This window comes from Sciurus vulgaris (genome assembly GCF_902686455.1).
Source record: "Sciurus vulgaris genome assembly, chromosome: 15".
Classification (NCBI taxonomy): Eukaryota; Metazoa; Chordata; class Mammalia; order Rodentia; family Sciuridae; genus Sciurus; species Sciurus vulgaris.
In genome coordinates, this window is record NC_136476.1 from 70739023 (window position 1) to 70754233 (window position 15211).

The 15211-nt window shown below is 61.2% G+C and overlaps 1 protein-coding gene across 2 annotated transcripts in view; it reads left to right on the forward strand.

Moving 5' to 3' along the window:
• The window catches only part of COL27A1 (collagen type XXVII alpha 1 chain), a 127180-nt gene that overhangs the window by 89919 nt on the left and 22050 nt on the right, over positions 1–15211 (forward strand). For both annotated transcript variants that reach the window (XM_079113622.1, XM_079113621.1), the window contains exons 29-40: positions 258–311; positions 837–881; positions 978–1022; positions 1290–1343; positions 2184–2237; positions 2888–2941; positions 4901–4954; positions 5560–5613; positions 9241–9348; positions 13507–13560; positions 13687–13794; positions 14787–14840. In XM_079113622.1, the coding sequence (XP_078969748.1) occupies positions 258–311; positions 837–881; positions 978–1022; positions 1290–1343; positions 2184–2237; positions 2888–2941; positions 4901–4954; positions 5560–5613; positions 9241–9348; positions 13507–13560; positions 13687–13794; positions 14787–14840 (738 nt within the window). The remainder of the gene's footprint in view (positions 1–257; positions 312–836; positions 882–977; positions 1023–1289; positions 1344–2183; positions 2238–2887; positions 2942–4900; positions 4955–5559; positions 5614–9240; positions 9349–13506; positions 13561–13686; positions 13795–14786; positions 14841–15211) is intronic.

The following is a 15211-nucleotide window of genomic DNA, read 5'->3' on the forward strand; positions in this document are numbered from 1 at the left end:
CTCAGGCTCCGCATCGGTGGGGGGGTCAGCTGGGTCACACGAGGTCTGGGAGGTCCTCTCACAGGGTCTCCCTGGCCAGGCCCTCTGCAGAGCCTTCTCAGCTGGTGCCTAAGGGTGACGTGCCTCAGGGCAGCGTGTGGGAGGTACGTGAGGCCGAGTCCAGGCTTGTGCAGGGCTCTGGCAGCCCTGCCCTCCTGGTTCCCAGCCTGAGGGACACCCCTGCCGTCCACTGTGCTAGAGCCTTCTTCCTTTTTCAGGGCCCCAGAGGACCAGATGGACCAGCTGGGGAGCAGGGGTCCAGGGGCCTGAAGGTACCGAGCCCCATGTTGGGCCTTCTCCCCAAAGGGCAGGGATTCCAGAGCTGAAGCCAGGGGTCTGTCCTTCCTCAGCACCACCCTAGGGACAGCAGAGAGTCCTGGGGAGGCCCAGGCCTGTCGTCTCCTGCCCCCTGCAGGCCCAGAGGAGGGGAAGCAAGGGGAGAGGGCGAGCGAGAGGGGACCCCACATGCCTGGGAACCCCAGGACCCAGCCTCACCAGGCTCCCAGGCTGAGCCCACCTGATGTCCCATCAGTAGGAGGGTCCTGGGTGAGGGGAGGGGACCCCACATGCCTGGGAACCCCAGGACCCAGCCTCACCAGGCTCCCAGGCTGAGCCCACCTGACGTCCCGTCAGTAGGAGGGTCCTGGTGACTTGGGAGAGCCTCTCCTCACAGGCCTTGGTTTTCCACCCTCACACTGGGGACGGGAGGACCCTGTGGACACCCCTGAGGTGGGCCCCTCCTGGGGAAGGGTCCTCCCAAGCACCCCTTCCCACGTGATGCGCTCCACTTCCCACAGGGCCCTGCCGGACCTCGGGGCAGACCGGGCCAGCCTGGACAGCAGGTACGTCAGGCCGGGGTCACGCTGTCTGGCCGCCAGCCCCACCTGACTCCCTGCTCTGTGACTTGTGTCTCTAATGACCCCCAAATGTGCTTCCAGGGCGCGGCTGGCGAGCAAGGTCACTTGGGCCCACGAGGCTTCCTCGTAAGTGACACTTCTGTCCTCAAGGCGGGGCCCTGGGGCTGAGTGGGGTGCACTAGCCATGGGCTCCTGACCTGCCGGGGACATCCCATGGGACTCTAGCCCCTTGATCCACCTCCTCTCCCTGGGTCTCGGCCTCCCGGCCTGTCACATAGGGTCACACCTGCAGGGACAGGGGGACCTAAGACGCCTGCGCTACTCACCTGAGGTCCAGCGGTAGGCAGGGCGATGGTGGGGAAGGGACTGTGGTGACTGTGTCTCTCTCTGCAGGGCATCCCAGGTCCCTCAGGCCCCCCAGGCACCAAGGGCCTCCCAGGAGAACCGGTTAGTGTCCGCGCCGCACACACCTGTGTCCCGGGCAGTCTCAGACCACTGCCAGGAATGGGCCAGACGAGGAGCAGGGCAGGGCAGGGACCATGTGGGGCTCCGCTGTCCCCTGGGCCTGGCCAGATGGGACCAGAGCACCGCCGGAGCCCGGGCTTGGCCTCAGCGCGCTTCCCGGCAGCCTGTCCTGCCAGCGGGGTGGGGACAGCTGCCCCGGCCTTGCCCATCCTCGTGAGTGGGAAGTGAGCTGCGGCACCTGCAGCAGAGCGCGAGGCGGGGCAGCGGGCTGCTAGGAGGGGAGGCTGCCACCTCGGCCAGCGCCCGGCTTCATCCCAAGGGCAAGGGGCCTTCCAGGAGGTGCCAGGCCTGGGTTTGGGGGTGGCCCAGCTGTACCCGTTCCCTGCAGAGGCTGTGGGGTCGGAGGGCCCTCAGGAGTCAGAGGAGGCGCCCTGGGCCTCCCCAGAGGGCACCAAGGGTGGGCGGGAGGCCCTGCTCCAGGGCCTGGTTGGCACCCCCCTCTGGAGCCCCGGGCAGAGGCCCCTGTGAGCACTGATTGCCCGGGACCAGGGGCGGGGCTGGGGGCTTTCAGAGGTGGCTCCAGGCTGGACGGCTCTCGGCAGAGCCCCCACGGCTCCCGAGCAGGGCCCCGCTGGTTTGGTGGGGTGTGGGAGGGGCCGGGGATGGGGGACCCACAGACCTTGGGACCTGCAGTGCAGCTGGGGCAGCTGCAGGGTGGCCGCTCTGTCCCTGGGTCTGCGGGCCCCTCCCTCACCCACCGTGCCAGACCTGTCCCAGGAAGCTGGCGTCTCCCAACTGTCTGTGTGTCTGTCTGTCTTGCAGGGTCCTCAGGGGCCCCAGGGACCAGTGGGCACCCTGGGAGAGATGGGACCCAAGGTGAGTGCTGAGGACCCTCGTCTGTCCCTTGCTGCTGCTGGGCTCCCGGGCCCAGGGCATGCAGGGGGTGCCGGGCCCTTGCGGGGGCTGGCAATGCCTCTCTTGCATCATTGAAAGGCCCCCTCCCCTGAAAATTCACCCCAGCACAGAGTTGTAGCCTGAGATGAGGCTCATGCAGCACGGAGCTCGGAAGGGCCTCATCCAGAGGGCAGAGCAAGCCTGGGGCTCTCACGGCAAGGCCAGGCCTTGATAGCGAGGGCCCCTTTGCCCTTGTTGTTCTGGCCGGCTGCAGAGAAGAGCTGGAACTATTCAGCCCTGAACCTGCCCTGGCCTCCTCCCGTCCTCATGTGAATCATTGATTTCCCCCTGGGTTTGCCAAGGACTCCTGTGTGGTAAGCCGCACTGGTGGAGAGGGAGAGGGTCAGAGGTCCAGCAGCCTCTGGTAGTCCTAAGGCTTGGCCAGTCCAGGCCCCGCCACCCCTCCCGAGCCCCAGCTCCAGGCTCCCAGAGGCTGCAGCCTGCTTCTGCCTGTGTCTCTCATGCTGTGTGACCTGAGTATATTCCTTGCCCTCTCTGGGCCTCAGTTATACCCTTGCTTACAGTCAGGGGCGGCCGTTGCTGTGGGAGAGACTGATGGCATTTTCTTGCAGGGGCCACCAGGTGCAGTGGGAGAACCAGGCCTTCCTGGGGAAGCCGGGATAAAGGTGAGGAGGGACGAAAGATGAGAAAAATGACTTGCTGAAACCAGCTGGGCGCTATGTCCCCACCCCCGTGGAAGGAGACAGGGCTTCTTGTGCCTGAGATAATGGGTTCTCTGTGCTCCTGCTGGGAGCGGGGCCCGGCGTGGCCACCGTGGAGTGCCCCGCCCCTGCTGGGCAGTGCTTTCTCTGGCACCTGCCTGGCCTGCGTGCCGGGGTGGTCGCACCTCTGGGCCTGTGTGATACCATCTGCCTTCAGTGCCACTGTCCCTCGTTACCTGCTGAGAGGCCGATGCCCACCGATACCTGGGCCCTGGGGACAGCCCTTCCCACTTCTGCTGTTGGAGGAGGACCTGCCACCCGGCTGGCCTGGCAGCCCAGAGTGACGCAGGCCTGCCCAATGGCATCACGGAGGCCAGGCCCGGGGAGCCCGCCAAGGGCCGTGGGCTGGGGGCGGCTCACCCCTCCACACCTGAGTCTCCCTGCCACTCGAGCGGGAGCTGGGACTGTCAGACCTGGCAGGATTCCAGAACCTCTGCTCAAAGAACAATGATGAGACCCCTGTGCAGGGACAGACAGAAGTCCTTCCCGCAGGGTAGTGGCAGGAGTCAGAGGGGTGCATAGCAAGAGGTTGTCAAGGAACGGTGCATCTTCACCCCGATGGTGGTGATTGCGATGGCGATGACGATGGTGGTGATGGTGATGATGATGGTGGTGGTGGTGATGGTGATGGTGTTGGATTGTGATTATGGTGGAGATGATAATCATGGTGAATGTGTTACTGATGGTGATGGTGGTGATGGTGGTGGTGGTGATGGTGGTGGTGGTGGTGATGGTGTTGAAGGTGGTGGTGGTGATGGTGGTGGTGGTGGTGGTGATGGTGGTGGTGGTGATGGTGATGGTGATGGTGATGGTGGTGGTGATGGTGGTGGTGGTGATGGTGATGGTGGTGGTGATGGTGGTGGTGGTGGTGATGGTGGTGGTGGTGATGGTGATGGTGGTGGTGATGATGGTGGTGGTGGTGATGGTGATGTTGGTGGTGGTGATGGTGGTGGTGGTGGTGGTGATGGTGGTGGTGGTGATGGTGATGGTGGTGGTGATGATGGTGGTGGTGGTGGTGGTGATGGTGGTGGTGGTGGTGATGGTGGTGGTGGTGATGGTGATGGTGGTGGTGATGATGGTGGTGGTGATGGTGGTGATGGTGATGGTGGTGATGGTGATGATGGTGGTGATGATGGTGGTGGTGGTGGTGGTGGTGATGATGGTGGTGGTGGTGGTGGTGATGGTGGTGATGGTGGTGATGGTGGTGGTGGTGGTGGTGGTGGTGGTGGTGGTGGTGATGGTGGTGGTGGTGGTGGTGGTGGTGGTGGTGGTGATGGTGGTGATGGTGGTGGTGGTGGTGGTGATGGTGGTGGTGGTGATGGTGGTGATAGTGGTGGTGGTGGTGGTGGTGGTGATGATGGTGGTGGTGGTGGTGGTGATGGTGGTGATGGTGGTGGTGGTGGTGGTGGTGGTGGTGGTGGTGATGGTGGTGGTGGTGGTGGTGATGGTGGTGGTGGTGATGGTGGTGATGGTGGTGGTGGTGGTGGTGGTGGTGGTGATGATGGTGGTGGTGGTGGTGGTGATGGTGGTGATGGTGGTGGTGGTGGTGGTGGTGATGGTGGTGGTGGTGGTGATGGTGGTGGTGGTGGTGGTGGTGGTGATGGTGGTGATGGTGGTGGTGATGGTGATGGTGGTGGTGATGGTTTTTCTTCTCTGGTGCTGGAGAAGCCAAAGTCCAGGGCTGACCTAGAATAGGGCCTCGGGTTGGTGTTTATTATTGTTTATTATTGTCTTTAGTCCTTTGGAAGAAGGACTTCCCCAGCTCCCTCCCTGCTCCCGGGTCAGCAGGCAGAAACAGGAAGGGGTTGCGAGGACTGGGTCTGACCCTACTGCCTTCATGGATCTGTGTTTGGCTTCTCCTAGGGCGACCTTGGACCCCTGGGCACCCCTGGGGAGCAGGGCCTCATTGGGCAGCGGGTAAGTAGCAGCAGGGCCTTCTCTCTGGAGAGCCCCAGGGCATTTCGGCGCCGAGCAGAGGAAGGGAAGGGCTTTACTCAGCTCCCTGACCCTCAGTGTCCTTAGCTTAGACCAGGAGTCTCTTAGCCTTGTCATCCCCCCTGGTCACCAGCATTTCCACAATGTAGAGAAAAGCAATCCGCCGTGAGAAGGTCAGGAGGTCAGGGACACTGTGAGCTCCGTGCTCCCCGTTACCCGCTAGCAGCCGTATTGCAGGGCCCAAGGAGGCCCGCCGTCAGATTGGCCTCTTTCAGATCAGCCCAGGGCCTCCAGGCGCACTGACGCTCCAGGTGATTTGATCCTCAGAATGTGTCACGGACAGTTATCCCACCCTCCAAAGCAACCTGCAAAGCCCGCCTGGTGCTGGGAAACCTGCAAGGCCCCGTGTCCCTTGCTTATGCTCCGTGCCTGGTTTATCCAGTCCCTGCCTGAACAGGGCCCGGGCAGTGTGCGGACGCAGCCCTTCCTGACGGGGAAGGGGCCCCGGGAGAGGGGGTCGGTGGCTCGGCTCTCGCACTTGGGGTTCCTCCCAGTAACATCTCTGTCTTTCCTTTCGCCCTTTCCAGGGGGAGCCAGGCCTCGAGGGTGACGGTGGCCCCGCAGGGCCCGACGGGCTAAAGGTATGTGCCCTCCAGGTCGTGGCTGGGAGAGGGGGTCCGCGGTGCTGCCCTCCCAGGCAAGGCCTCAGCCTCCGGGGTCAGCTGGGGCCACTGGGAGCAGGAGAGAGGGCCAGCACGCTGCCCACGCAGGCTGGGCTGGGGCCTTGGCCACCTTCCACACTTCCTGCTGCCCTTCTCCCTGAGACATCCGCTTCCCGTGGCCAGGGAGGATTCTGCGGTGGCCCAGAGCCAGGGCTTTGATATCCGTCCCCTCCTAAACATTCCCACCAAATAATACCCACTGTCGAGGGAGGGCTAGTCACTCGGGTACTGAGCGTTTTGTATGTATCACCTCCCTCAATGCTGCAAGGGACTTATATCTTTAGGAAGGAAACTGAGGCTCAGAGAGGGTTAGCAACAGCCTGAGGACTCACAGCTAGTACCTGGAAAACCCAGGACCCCAATCCAGGTCTGTCTGTCTCCAAGCTGCTGCTCTCTCGGCTGCACAGGGCACCCATCTCAAGGTGGCGAGATTGAGGCTCCTAGGAAGGCAGCAGGTGTCCATTGAGAGTCTGAGGCTGTGAATGGAGGATTCTGAATTCAAACTCACGGCTCACAGAGCCAAAGCTTGTGGGCCTGGCTCAGCCCTGCTGCTGCCTGTCGGCACGACGCAGGGACCTTAGAGGGACGCAGGGGCTCATGGGCACTGCAGGCAGTGGCCCTGACTCACCAGCCCCAGCTCGGCCCAGGGCTGGCCCACCTCCACCTCTGCCCCTCAGGTGGGCACTGTGCACGTCACCCTCCGCCAGCCCCTCCAGGGCCCTGAGTGAGCCCCACAGCCAGATCCTCCATCCCCGTCACCCACCGTGGCCTCAGACAAGAACCCCCTTCTCTGGTCTGCACTTCCCTGTCCCCAGGCCTCTAACCGTGCCCCTGAGCCTGGACCTCTGCTCTCCCCGGGCACGTTGGTGACAAGCCCCAGGCTTACACCTGCTGACTCTCCCCGGCCTCGGCCCTGGTGCCTGGTGCAGCTGGCTCCCGCGGAGCCCCTGAGCCCCTGCAGCCCTCATCCTCCCCGGACCAGGTGCTCACAAGCCTCGTGGCTGAGGCCCCAGGCACCGCCTGCCCTGGGGCCTCCTGTGAATAACCCTTTCACCCGCCAGCCAGAAACTTCAGCTTTCCCGCTTGACAGATGAGGAAACCGGGCCTCCTCACTGCCTTCCAGGAGGCTCCTCCAGGGCATCTGCCCAGGTGGCAGGGGAGGGTCTCCAGGTCGGCTGCCTCACAGTCCTCCTCCTCCACCACTCGGGGCTCCCTGGCTGCAGGTTCCTCTTCTTTTACTCCCTTAAAGCCAATTCTAAGTCAGGTGCAGTGGCACATGCCTGAAATCCTAGCAGCTCGGGAGGCTGAGGCAGGAGGATCGGGAGTTCCAAGCCAGCCTCTGCAAAAGTGAGGCACTAAGCTGCTCAGAGAGACCCTGTCTCTAAATAAAATACAAAATAGGGCTGGGGATGTGGCTCAGCAGTTGAGTGCCCCTGAATTCAATCCCTGGTACCCGGCCCCAAAAACCACTTCTACTCTTGTCCTTGGACCAGAGAAGTTGCTCAGATACACAGCACCTTCCCTGGTCCTTGCATGAATCCCAGGAGAGATTCTGCCTTCTGTGGTGTCTGCCCAGGAGTCACCTTCATGGTGAAAGCTGTCTTGAGTCACACAGCACTTGACAGTTGAAGGAGTGCTTCTGGACCCAGTGTCTCTGCTACAGTGCTGGTGCCCAGGACCCGTTCCCCCTCCCACCCTCATTTCCAGGTGCTGTGCTAAGCTGTCGGCATGGTGTCTGTCCTTCAGGCCCCACAGTGACTCTTGTTTCACAGACAAGGAAACGGATTGGGGTCACCCGCTATTGAGTGCAGCCCGGGGCCGACGGAGGCTTGTCCCTGAGCAGAGGACCCAGAGCCGTGTCCTCACCACGCTCTGCCACTGGCTCCTGCCAGCCGTGCTGCGTCCCCGCCTCCCTCTGGGCCTCTGTCTTCCCTTCTGTAAATGGAGAGTTGGATCAAGCAGCTTGGAACTCTGGGCATTGCCGACATCCCAAGATCTGGGGGTCCCCGGGAATCCCCAGGGCTTGTTTTTTGGGGCTGCACCAACGCACCCAGCTGTGTGGGGGATCTGGATGGGGCTCTGCCGCCCCTGGAGCCGGGTCCTATGCAGGGCCCAGGCCAGGCCCTCGCTGAAAACCAGCCCAGCTGTCTGGGAGAGGCTGCCTGCACCCAGGCAGCACTGCAGGCGGACAGCAGGGCCAGCCGGGAGCAGCCCGGAGCAGCGGAGTCTGCAAGGTGGCCCCTGGGCCAGCCCTGACTCTGCCCAGGCTTTGCCTGGAATCTGAGACCCTCAGGGGACCTCGGAGACCTAGCTGGGGCCGGGTCTGACCCTGCGGGCCACGCTGGGCTCCTCTGCATTCACACCACCTTGCCTGGGTCCCTCATCGGCTGTGACACAGGACGCAGACTGGCCAAGCCACCCGCTGCTTCCTAGATGCCCCCAGACGGCCCCTTCCCCACCCACGTGACTTCAGCCTTCTCCCTCCTGGGGCCTCCTGAGTGGCCCTGGTAGAACCACAGGCTCTTGCCATGGGCCTGGGTGATGGCCTTCTGGTGGACCCTGCCCTGCCTCTGCCGCCGCAGCCCAGTCGCCCCTTCCGGCCCGCTCCACCCACAGCCCCGGAGGAGCCCGCCCTGCCGTCCCCAGGACCCCGTGGAGATGGCGAGCTCAGAGCTCCCTGGCCGTGTCAGACCCGTTGCCAGGCCGGAGCTGGCAGAGAAGCAGACACAGCCCATGCCAGGGTCCCTTCCCACGGACAGAACCTCAGGGCCCCTGGACCTCGCAGTCCCAGGAGGACCTTGGTGACATCCCTAGTGACTATACAGAGCCTCCCCTGGGCTTCTGCGTGGTGGGAGCTGGCCAGGTGTGTGTGGGCCTGTGGCAAATTCCAGCTCCGTTTCTGATCCTGCCTCAGTTTCCTCCTCTGTAAAACGGGGCCCAAAGGACTCCCTACCGTGAAGGTCCTTCGTGAGGGTCAGGTTACCATGTGGGTGTTAGCTGCTGTCCACCGACAGGGCCCTGAGGTCACCAACGGCAAGGCCACACGGCAGGCCACAACCCACAGTGGTGGCAGGAGGTGGGCAGCTGCAGCGGGTGGACTCGGCCTGGTCACTGCTGACTCGCTTCGCTGCCTGGGGCAGTGGCCTCGCTGCTCGGAGCCCAGCTCAGTGACCAGCACCGCAGCCTGTGGCTTGCTGCTGTTCAGTGTGAGCGCAGTGGACAGTGACTCGGGGCCCCGGGGGCGGGTTCTGGAGGCCCTGGGACAGTGCTCCCTCTGGTGCAGACTCAGCCCGAGCTCCTGGGGTTCTGAGTGTGCCAGGCCGCCTGGGACCTTCCTGGCCCTTCTGGGACCTCCCTGGTGGCTCTGCACAGGGGCCTGGCTTCCCTCTGAGCCACATTCCTGCCTGGCGCCAGCCCAGACAAGGACGTGTGGCAGCCACCCTGGAGGAATCCAGGGGCCACCCGCAGAGTCCTGGGGCTCGGGGCCCCACCGGGCCTGGTGACTGATTTTCTCTCTCTCTTCCTCCTCGTGCCTCTTCGACCCAGGGGGACAGAGGTGACCCAGGGCCCGACGGTGAGCGTGGCGAGAAAGGCCAGGAAGGGCTGAAGGGCGAGGACGGGCCCCCGGGGCCTCCTGGCGTCACCGGCGTCCGGGTAAGTGTGTGGCCATGGGCCAGCACTGGCGCCCGGTCCCTGCACGGCGGGCGGGGACCGCACCTTGGCTGGCGCCTGGGCCTGACTAGGCAGTGGGGCCGGGGTGGTGTCCACGGCTGAGCGGGGAGCTGGAGCGGCAGGCAGCTTGCAGACTCCCCCACACCACAAGCCCGCCACCCCACCACGCCCACGGCCACAGGGCCACCAGCCACCTCCAGGCTGCGTCTCCCTCCTCTCCCCAGGTGGAGAGGCCCGTGGGTGCACGACGGGCCTGCTCTTGACATTCTTTTCCCTCCAGGAGCGTGGAGATGACTAACCTGGGGCAGATCCAAATTAGCCTGCAACAAACGGGCTGTGGGAAAATATTTGTTTCCTAAAAATAGAACCAAAGTGTTAATCCCCCTTAACAGCTGCAGCAGAATGAGCTCACCACAGAACTGGAGAGGGACATGAGCCACTTGGTTGGACTCGCCATGCCAGAGGCTTCCCCAGGCTTGGCTCGGCTGCGGGGAAGTGGGCCAGGGAGAACTCAGCAGGAGGGCCACTGGCCCCAATCTCCCTCAGTAACTTGCTGTGTGACTTTTCATTCACCTCTTGCCCACTCTGGTCTCACCCTGTCGTGATGAAAGATTTGGGGGTAGGGAACATGTATGCTAAGCTCACTTGGAGTTCCCACATTCCAGGCACCTTTTATACTGAGTTTTGAGTATCACACCATGACGTGGGAGAAACTATGGCAGAAATGGCCTTAGAACCAGATTCCAAAGGTCGACTCTGCATCCGTGGCTTCAGCAACCCGCCCTCTTTGTGACTGTAGGAAAATCACCACCTTCTCTGAGCCTTGGTTTTCTCAGCATAAAGAGAAGATGAAACTTTATGTAGGAGATGCACTGGAAATGTAAAGCCGTGAGCTTGGGGGAGGAGAGGACGAGAGGCTGGTCTGGAGGTGATGGATTTGTGTGTGGTGCTGGTGCTGACAGCAGCAAGGTAGTGCTGGTAGTGGTGGTGATGGTGGTGATGGTGGTGATGGTGGTGGTGATGATGATGGTGGTGATAGTGATGGTGGTGATGGTGGTAGTGGTGGTGATGGTGGAGGTGGTGATGGTGATGGTGGTGATGGTGGAGGTGGTGATGATGTGGTGATGGTGATAGTGATGGTGGTGATGGTGGTGATGGTGGTGGTGGTGGTGGTGATGGTGGTGGTGGTGGTGGTGGTGGTGATGGTAATGGTGGTGATGGTGGTGGTGGTGGAGGTGGTGATGGTGGTGGTGGTGGTGGTGGTAATGGTGGTGGTGGTGGAGGTGGTGATGGTGGTGATGGTGGTAGTGGTGGTGATGGTGGAGGTGGTGATGGTGATGGTGGTGATGGTGGAGGTGGTGATGATGTGATGGTGATAGTGATGGTGGTGATGGTGGTGGTGATGGTGGAGGTGGTGATGATGTGGTGATGGTGGTGATGGTGGTGATGGTGGTGATGGTGGTGGTGGTGGTGGTGGTGGTGGTGGTAATGGTGGTGGTGACATGGTGGCAGTGGCTGCAATAGTGTGCGGTGGTGGTGGCAGTGCTGGTAGCACAGCTGATGTCAGCACTTGTCACTCCTGATTCTCATACACCAAGATTCTCTGGGCAGCCTGCATGCGCGCCGGGGTCCCCAAGGCCGTGGGGCCTGTATTTGAGTTTCTGTGGCATCTGGGTGCAGGACAAATACCTCCCGGCCTCTGGAAACAGCCAAGTATTTAAAAATAGAATTTTACGAGCCATCAGGGCCTTTCCAGAAGTCACCCCAGCCTTGCTGCACATTCTCATGTTTGGTCGATGGTGATCGTCATGGTGCCTGTGGTCCCATGAGACTCCATTGCCTGGTGACATCACGGCCGTGTCACCCCATATAAGTGCACTGTGTGATGTGCACACAATGACGGAATTGCCTAACAACACATTTCCCAGAAGGCGTCCCCATCAGGAAGTGGCATTTGGCTGTCTGTGGATGGGGCCCAGCCATGGTGACCATTCCGGCCCCACAGCCTCAGCCCACTGGGTGCTCCAGCCTTCCTCAGGGTCCCCCACCTCGCGGGACGGAGAACAGCTGGAGAGGGCCTGGTCTCCGTCCCCTGACCTGTACCCAGAGCTCTGTGCTGATTCATCTTTCCTCTGACAGGGAATCCGTCAGCCACTGTGGTCACCCCAGTCCACTGCAGATTCCCCCAGCACTGCCCAGGGCCTGACAGGGCCAGCCTGGACCTGGGGTGCCCCAGGAAACGACAGCACACATCACTTCTAACCCATCTGGGTAGGCTTCAGGCAGTACCTCTTTTCGCTCAGCCGTGGTTTCTTTAGCCTGAGCCAAGAGTGTGAGGATGGTTAGAATTTTATTACTGGAAAAGCAAGACCTTGAGATTGCTTAGTTCAGTGCTGTCCGATAAAAACAATACAGAGGCAGGCGTGGTGGCACATGCCTGTAGTCCCAGCAACTCAAGAGGCTGAGGCAGGAGGATCGCAAGTTCGAGGCCAGCCTCAGCAAATTAGGGAGACCCTTAGTGAGACCTTCTCTCAAAAGAAAAAAGAAAAAGAACTGGGGATGTGGCTCAGTAGTTAAAGTGTTTCTGGGTTGAATCCCCAGTACAAAAGGAAGGAAATAAGGAAGGACGGGAGCAAGGGAGGATGGGAGGGAGAGAGGATAAGAAGAAACAGAATACAAGCCACATATATAATTTAAAAATTTCTAGTAGCCACATTTTAAAAAGGTAAAAACAAACAGGTGAAATTAATTTTAATCACATTTGTTTAGAAAGAATAAATCCAAAATATTATTTCCACATGTAATCAATATTTAAAAATCATTAACAGGCTTTTTTGCATTCTTTCTCTTTTTGTTTTTTTGCACTGAGTCTTTGAAATTCAGTGTGCAGCTTCTGCTCCCAGCACACCCCAATTCAGAGGCAGATTTCCACTAGAAATACTTGGTGTGAAGATTCTCTTTGTGTGTCAATTTTCACTGGCAATACTTGACCTATATTTAGATTTCATTAGAGGCACAGTTGGAATGGAGATTTGTAGACCCAAGTTGTTTCAAACAGACGTGCAAGTTTTGCAGTTGCTGATTTAGACCAGAACTTTTCAATTTCACTTGAAAGTTGAATGAACTTGGGAGCTTGAGCTATGTTCCGCGTGCTCAGCTGCCCGACGGGTCGGAGGCCCCGGGTTGGGCCACGCAGCCTTCCCACTAAATGGGGGAACAGGCCCCAGAAGAGGAGGAGCTGTCCAGGGTCCCGGGAGCACTGGAGCCCTGGGCTTCAGGAGTCTGCGCCTGGTCCTCCTTAAAGCCACGGTGTGGTCAGACGAGTGGTCTTCCTGGGGACAGTCATCCTCTCCCATACACTGTCACCACGTGGTGTCTTGTGAGCTGATTGCCCCCCAAGGGAGGGCCAGAGCATGTCAGGATGCCATGCAGGGGAGAGGACAGGGTGGCCTGGTGGAGGGAGCAGCCTGGGGACCCGGGGTGGGGGCAGCTGACCTCCCAGCATAGCACACACCTGAGGAGGCCCACAGCAGAGTGGGCAAGGGGGACCCTGTGGTGGGACTTGCCTCAGGGATGGTAGAGAGGTGACGCATGACGTCCCAGAGACAGGAGGCCCCAGATACCACCCCTCTGCCTGTGTCCCCAGCAGGGACCCTGCGGTGGGAGGTGGAAACCAGGAAGACATGGAACCAGCTGGCCCAGACATTGGTCAGGACCCAGCTGGGAGCTAGGCTGCCCCGTCTGTGCAAGGGCTGGGGCCCACAGCTGGGTTACAAGAGGTGGAACGGTGCTCGGGCCTGCAGAGCGCTCAGGACAGAGCGCCGCTCAGGGAGGACGCCCCTGCACATGACCGTGGCCCTGCCCACAGGGGCCCTGCCATGGACACCCGTGGTGGCAGAGGCCACAGCCACCATTCCTGGGAGAGTTCACCAGGCCAGACACTATTGTGACCCTGCGTGGGATCCTTAAGCTCCATGAGGCATATTCCACGCTGTGCCCACTATGCAGACAGGACGCCCAGCACAGGAAGTTGGGTCGCGCTCAAGGTCACAGGGACAGAGTGACGAAGCAGCCTTGGGGTGGCAGTGGCCTGAGCTCAGCTCTCACACCCTCTTGTTCTTTCCTGTCCTCTCCTTCCAGGGTCCTGAAGGAAAACCAGGGAAGCAAGGCGACAAGGGCCGGACGGGAGCCAAGGTGGGCTCCCTGACTGCCACGGTGGGCACGCCCCCACCAAGGCCACGCCCCTCCCCACCAGAGCCATGCCCCACCGGGACGACGCCCCTCCCCACCAGGTGACACCTGTCTCTCCTCCCCCTGCAGGGTGCCAAGGGCTATCAAGGACAGCTGGGCGAGATGGGTGTCCCCGGAGACCCAGGATCCCCTGGCACCCCAGGTCCTAAAGGCTCCCGGGGCAGCCTGGGACCAACGGTGAGTCTGGGATGGAGGGACCGAGGGCAGGAAGGGAGGGACCGGCTTATTTCTGAGGGCACCGCCCACCCCGCCTGTTAGCCGAGCACCTGGTGTTCACTGTCCCTGTCCCTTTGGATTGCGATCCCCTTGGGAACCTGCAGGGAGCCTCCACCCTCCGAACACACAAAGCAAAGGATTTCTTGCAGTTTGGAGGGGTCCATGGGTCTCCTGGAACTTTCTGTGGACCCCAACTACTAAAGCCCTGCTATTGGGTCAGGGAGAGGGGCCAGACCCTCGGGGGCATTTTATCAAGCAAGCCCTCCTACTGGAAATGGGCTCCTGAGGTGCGTGAAGCCAGGGCTGGTCCCTGATGACTGGAGGGTGTCCCTGAGCTTGGCTGCACTGCACTGCCCTCCAGGAAGGGGCCCAGAGGGGCGCCAGGCTGTGGGAGAGGGCCTCAGGGGAGGCCAGGGGCGGCAGACAGTGCGCAGGCTAGCTGGGGCTGACCTCCTGCTGCCCGCAGGTCGGGACATCATCAAGGGCGGAGCCAGGAGGAGAGGCCCAGTAGCACTTCATTAGACAGGCTCCCAGACACCTCCTGGGCACCAGCACTGGGAAGATGGGGTCACAGGGCTGGGAAGGGGTGCGTTTTGAGTATTATCTTTGTTTTTAGTAAAATTGATTTAACTCTTAAGTTCATAAAATTTAAACGTTAATATCAGCTCTGTTTACATGGCTCGTGAAAACTCTAGAAAGGAAGCAGGTGGCCGTGGTGGACCACAGGCGCCAGGAGAAGAAAGGGCAGAGCGGGTGCTGGGGCAGAGGCCCGGGGCTTGCTCCCACCCCCTGTCCTCATGGGCAGGTGACATCCTGCCCCCAACCCCATCCTCGTGGGCAGGTGACATGTCAGGCCCGGGACAGAGTGCGGCTGGGACCTGGGGAGAGGGTCCCCTCTGTGTCCCTGCTGTGGGACCCACGCTCCTACCAACGAGGGTCTCCTCCTCTCCTAGGGTGCTCCGGGTCGGATGGGGGTCCAAGGAGAGCCGGGACTGGCTGGTTATGATGTAAGTGGACACCTCCTCTCTGGAGCCCCGGGGCCACTGAGGATGTGGGTGTCCCCTGCCCGGGCAGCTCCTGGCCCACAGATGAGGGTGGGGCAGGGGGGCCATGGGTGGAACAGGTGGCAGTGGGGCTTGGTCAGAACCAGAAAATGAGGCCGGGGGTGAGGAAGCATGGAGAGGCCTGTAGGGTCCCAGGCTGGGTCTTGGTGAAGGAGACCCTACAGGGACGGGAGGAGAGGGCAAGGATGACAGGAGACAGGAAGGCAGGGACTGGGGACAGTGGGGGGAGGGGCTGCATGTGCAGCTCTGGCCGAAGCCTGGGGAGTGCACTGAGCCCCAGCCACACCAGCTGGCCTGAGACCCCTCAGAGGTGT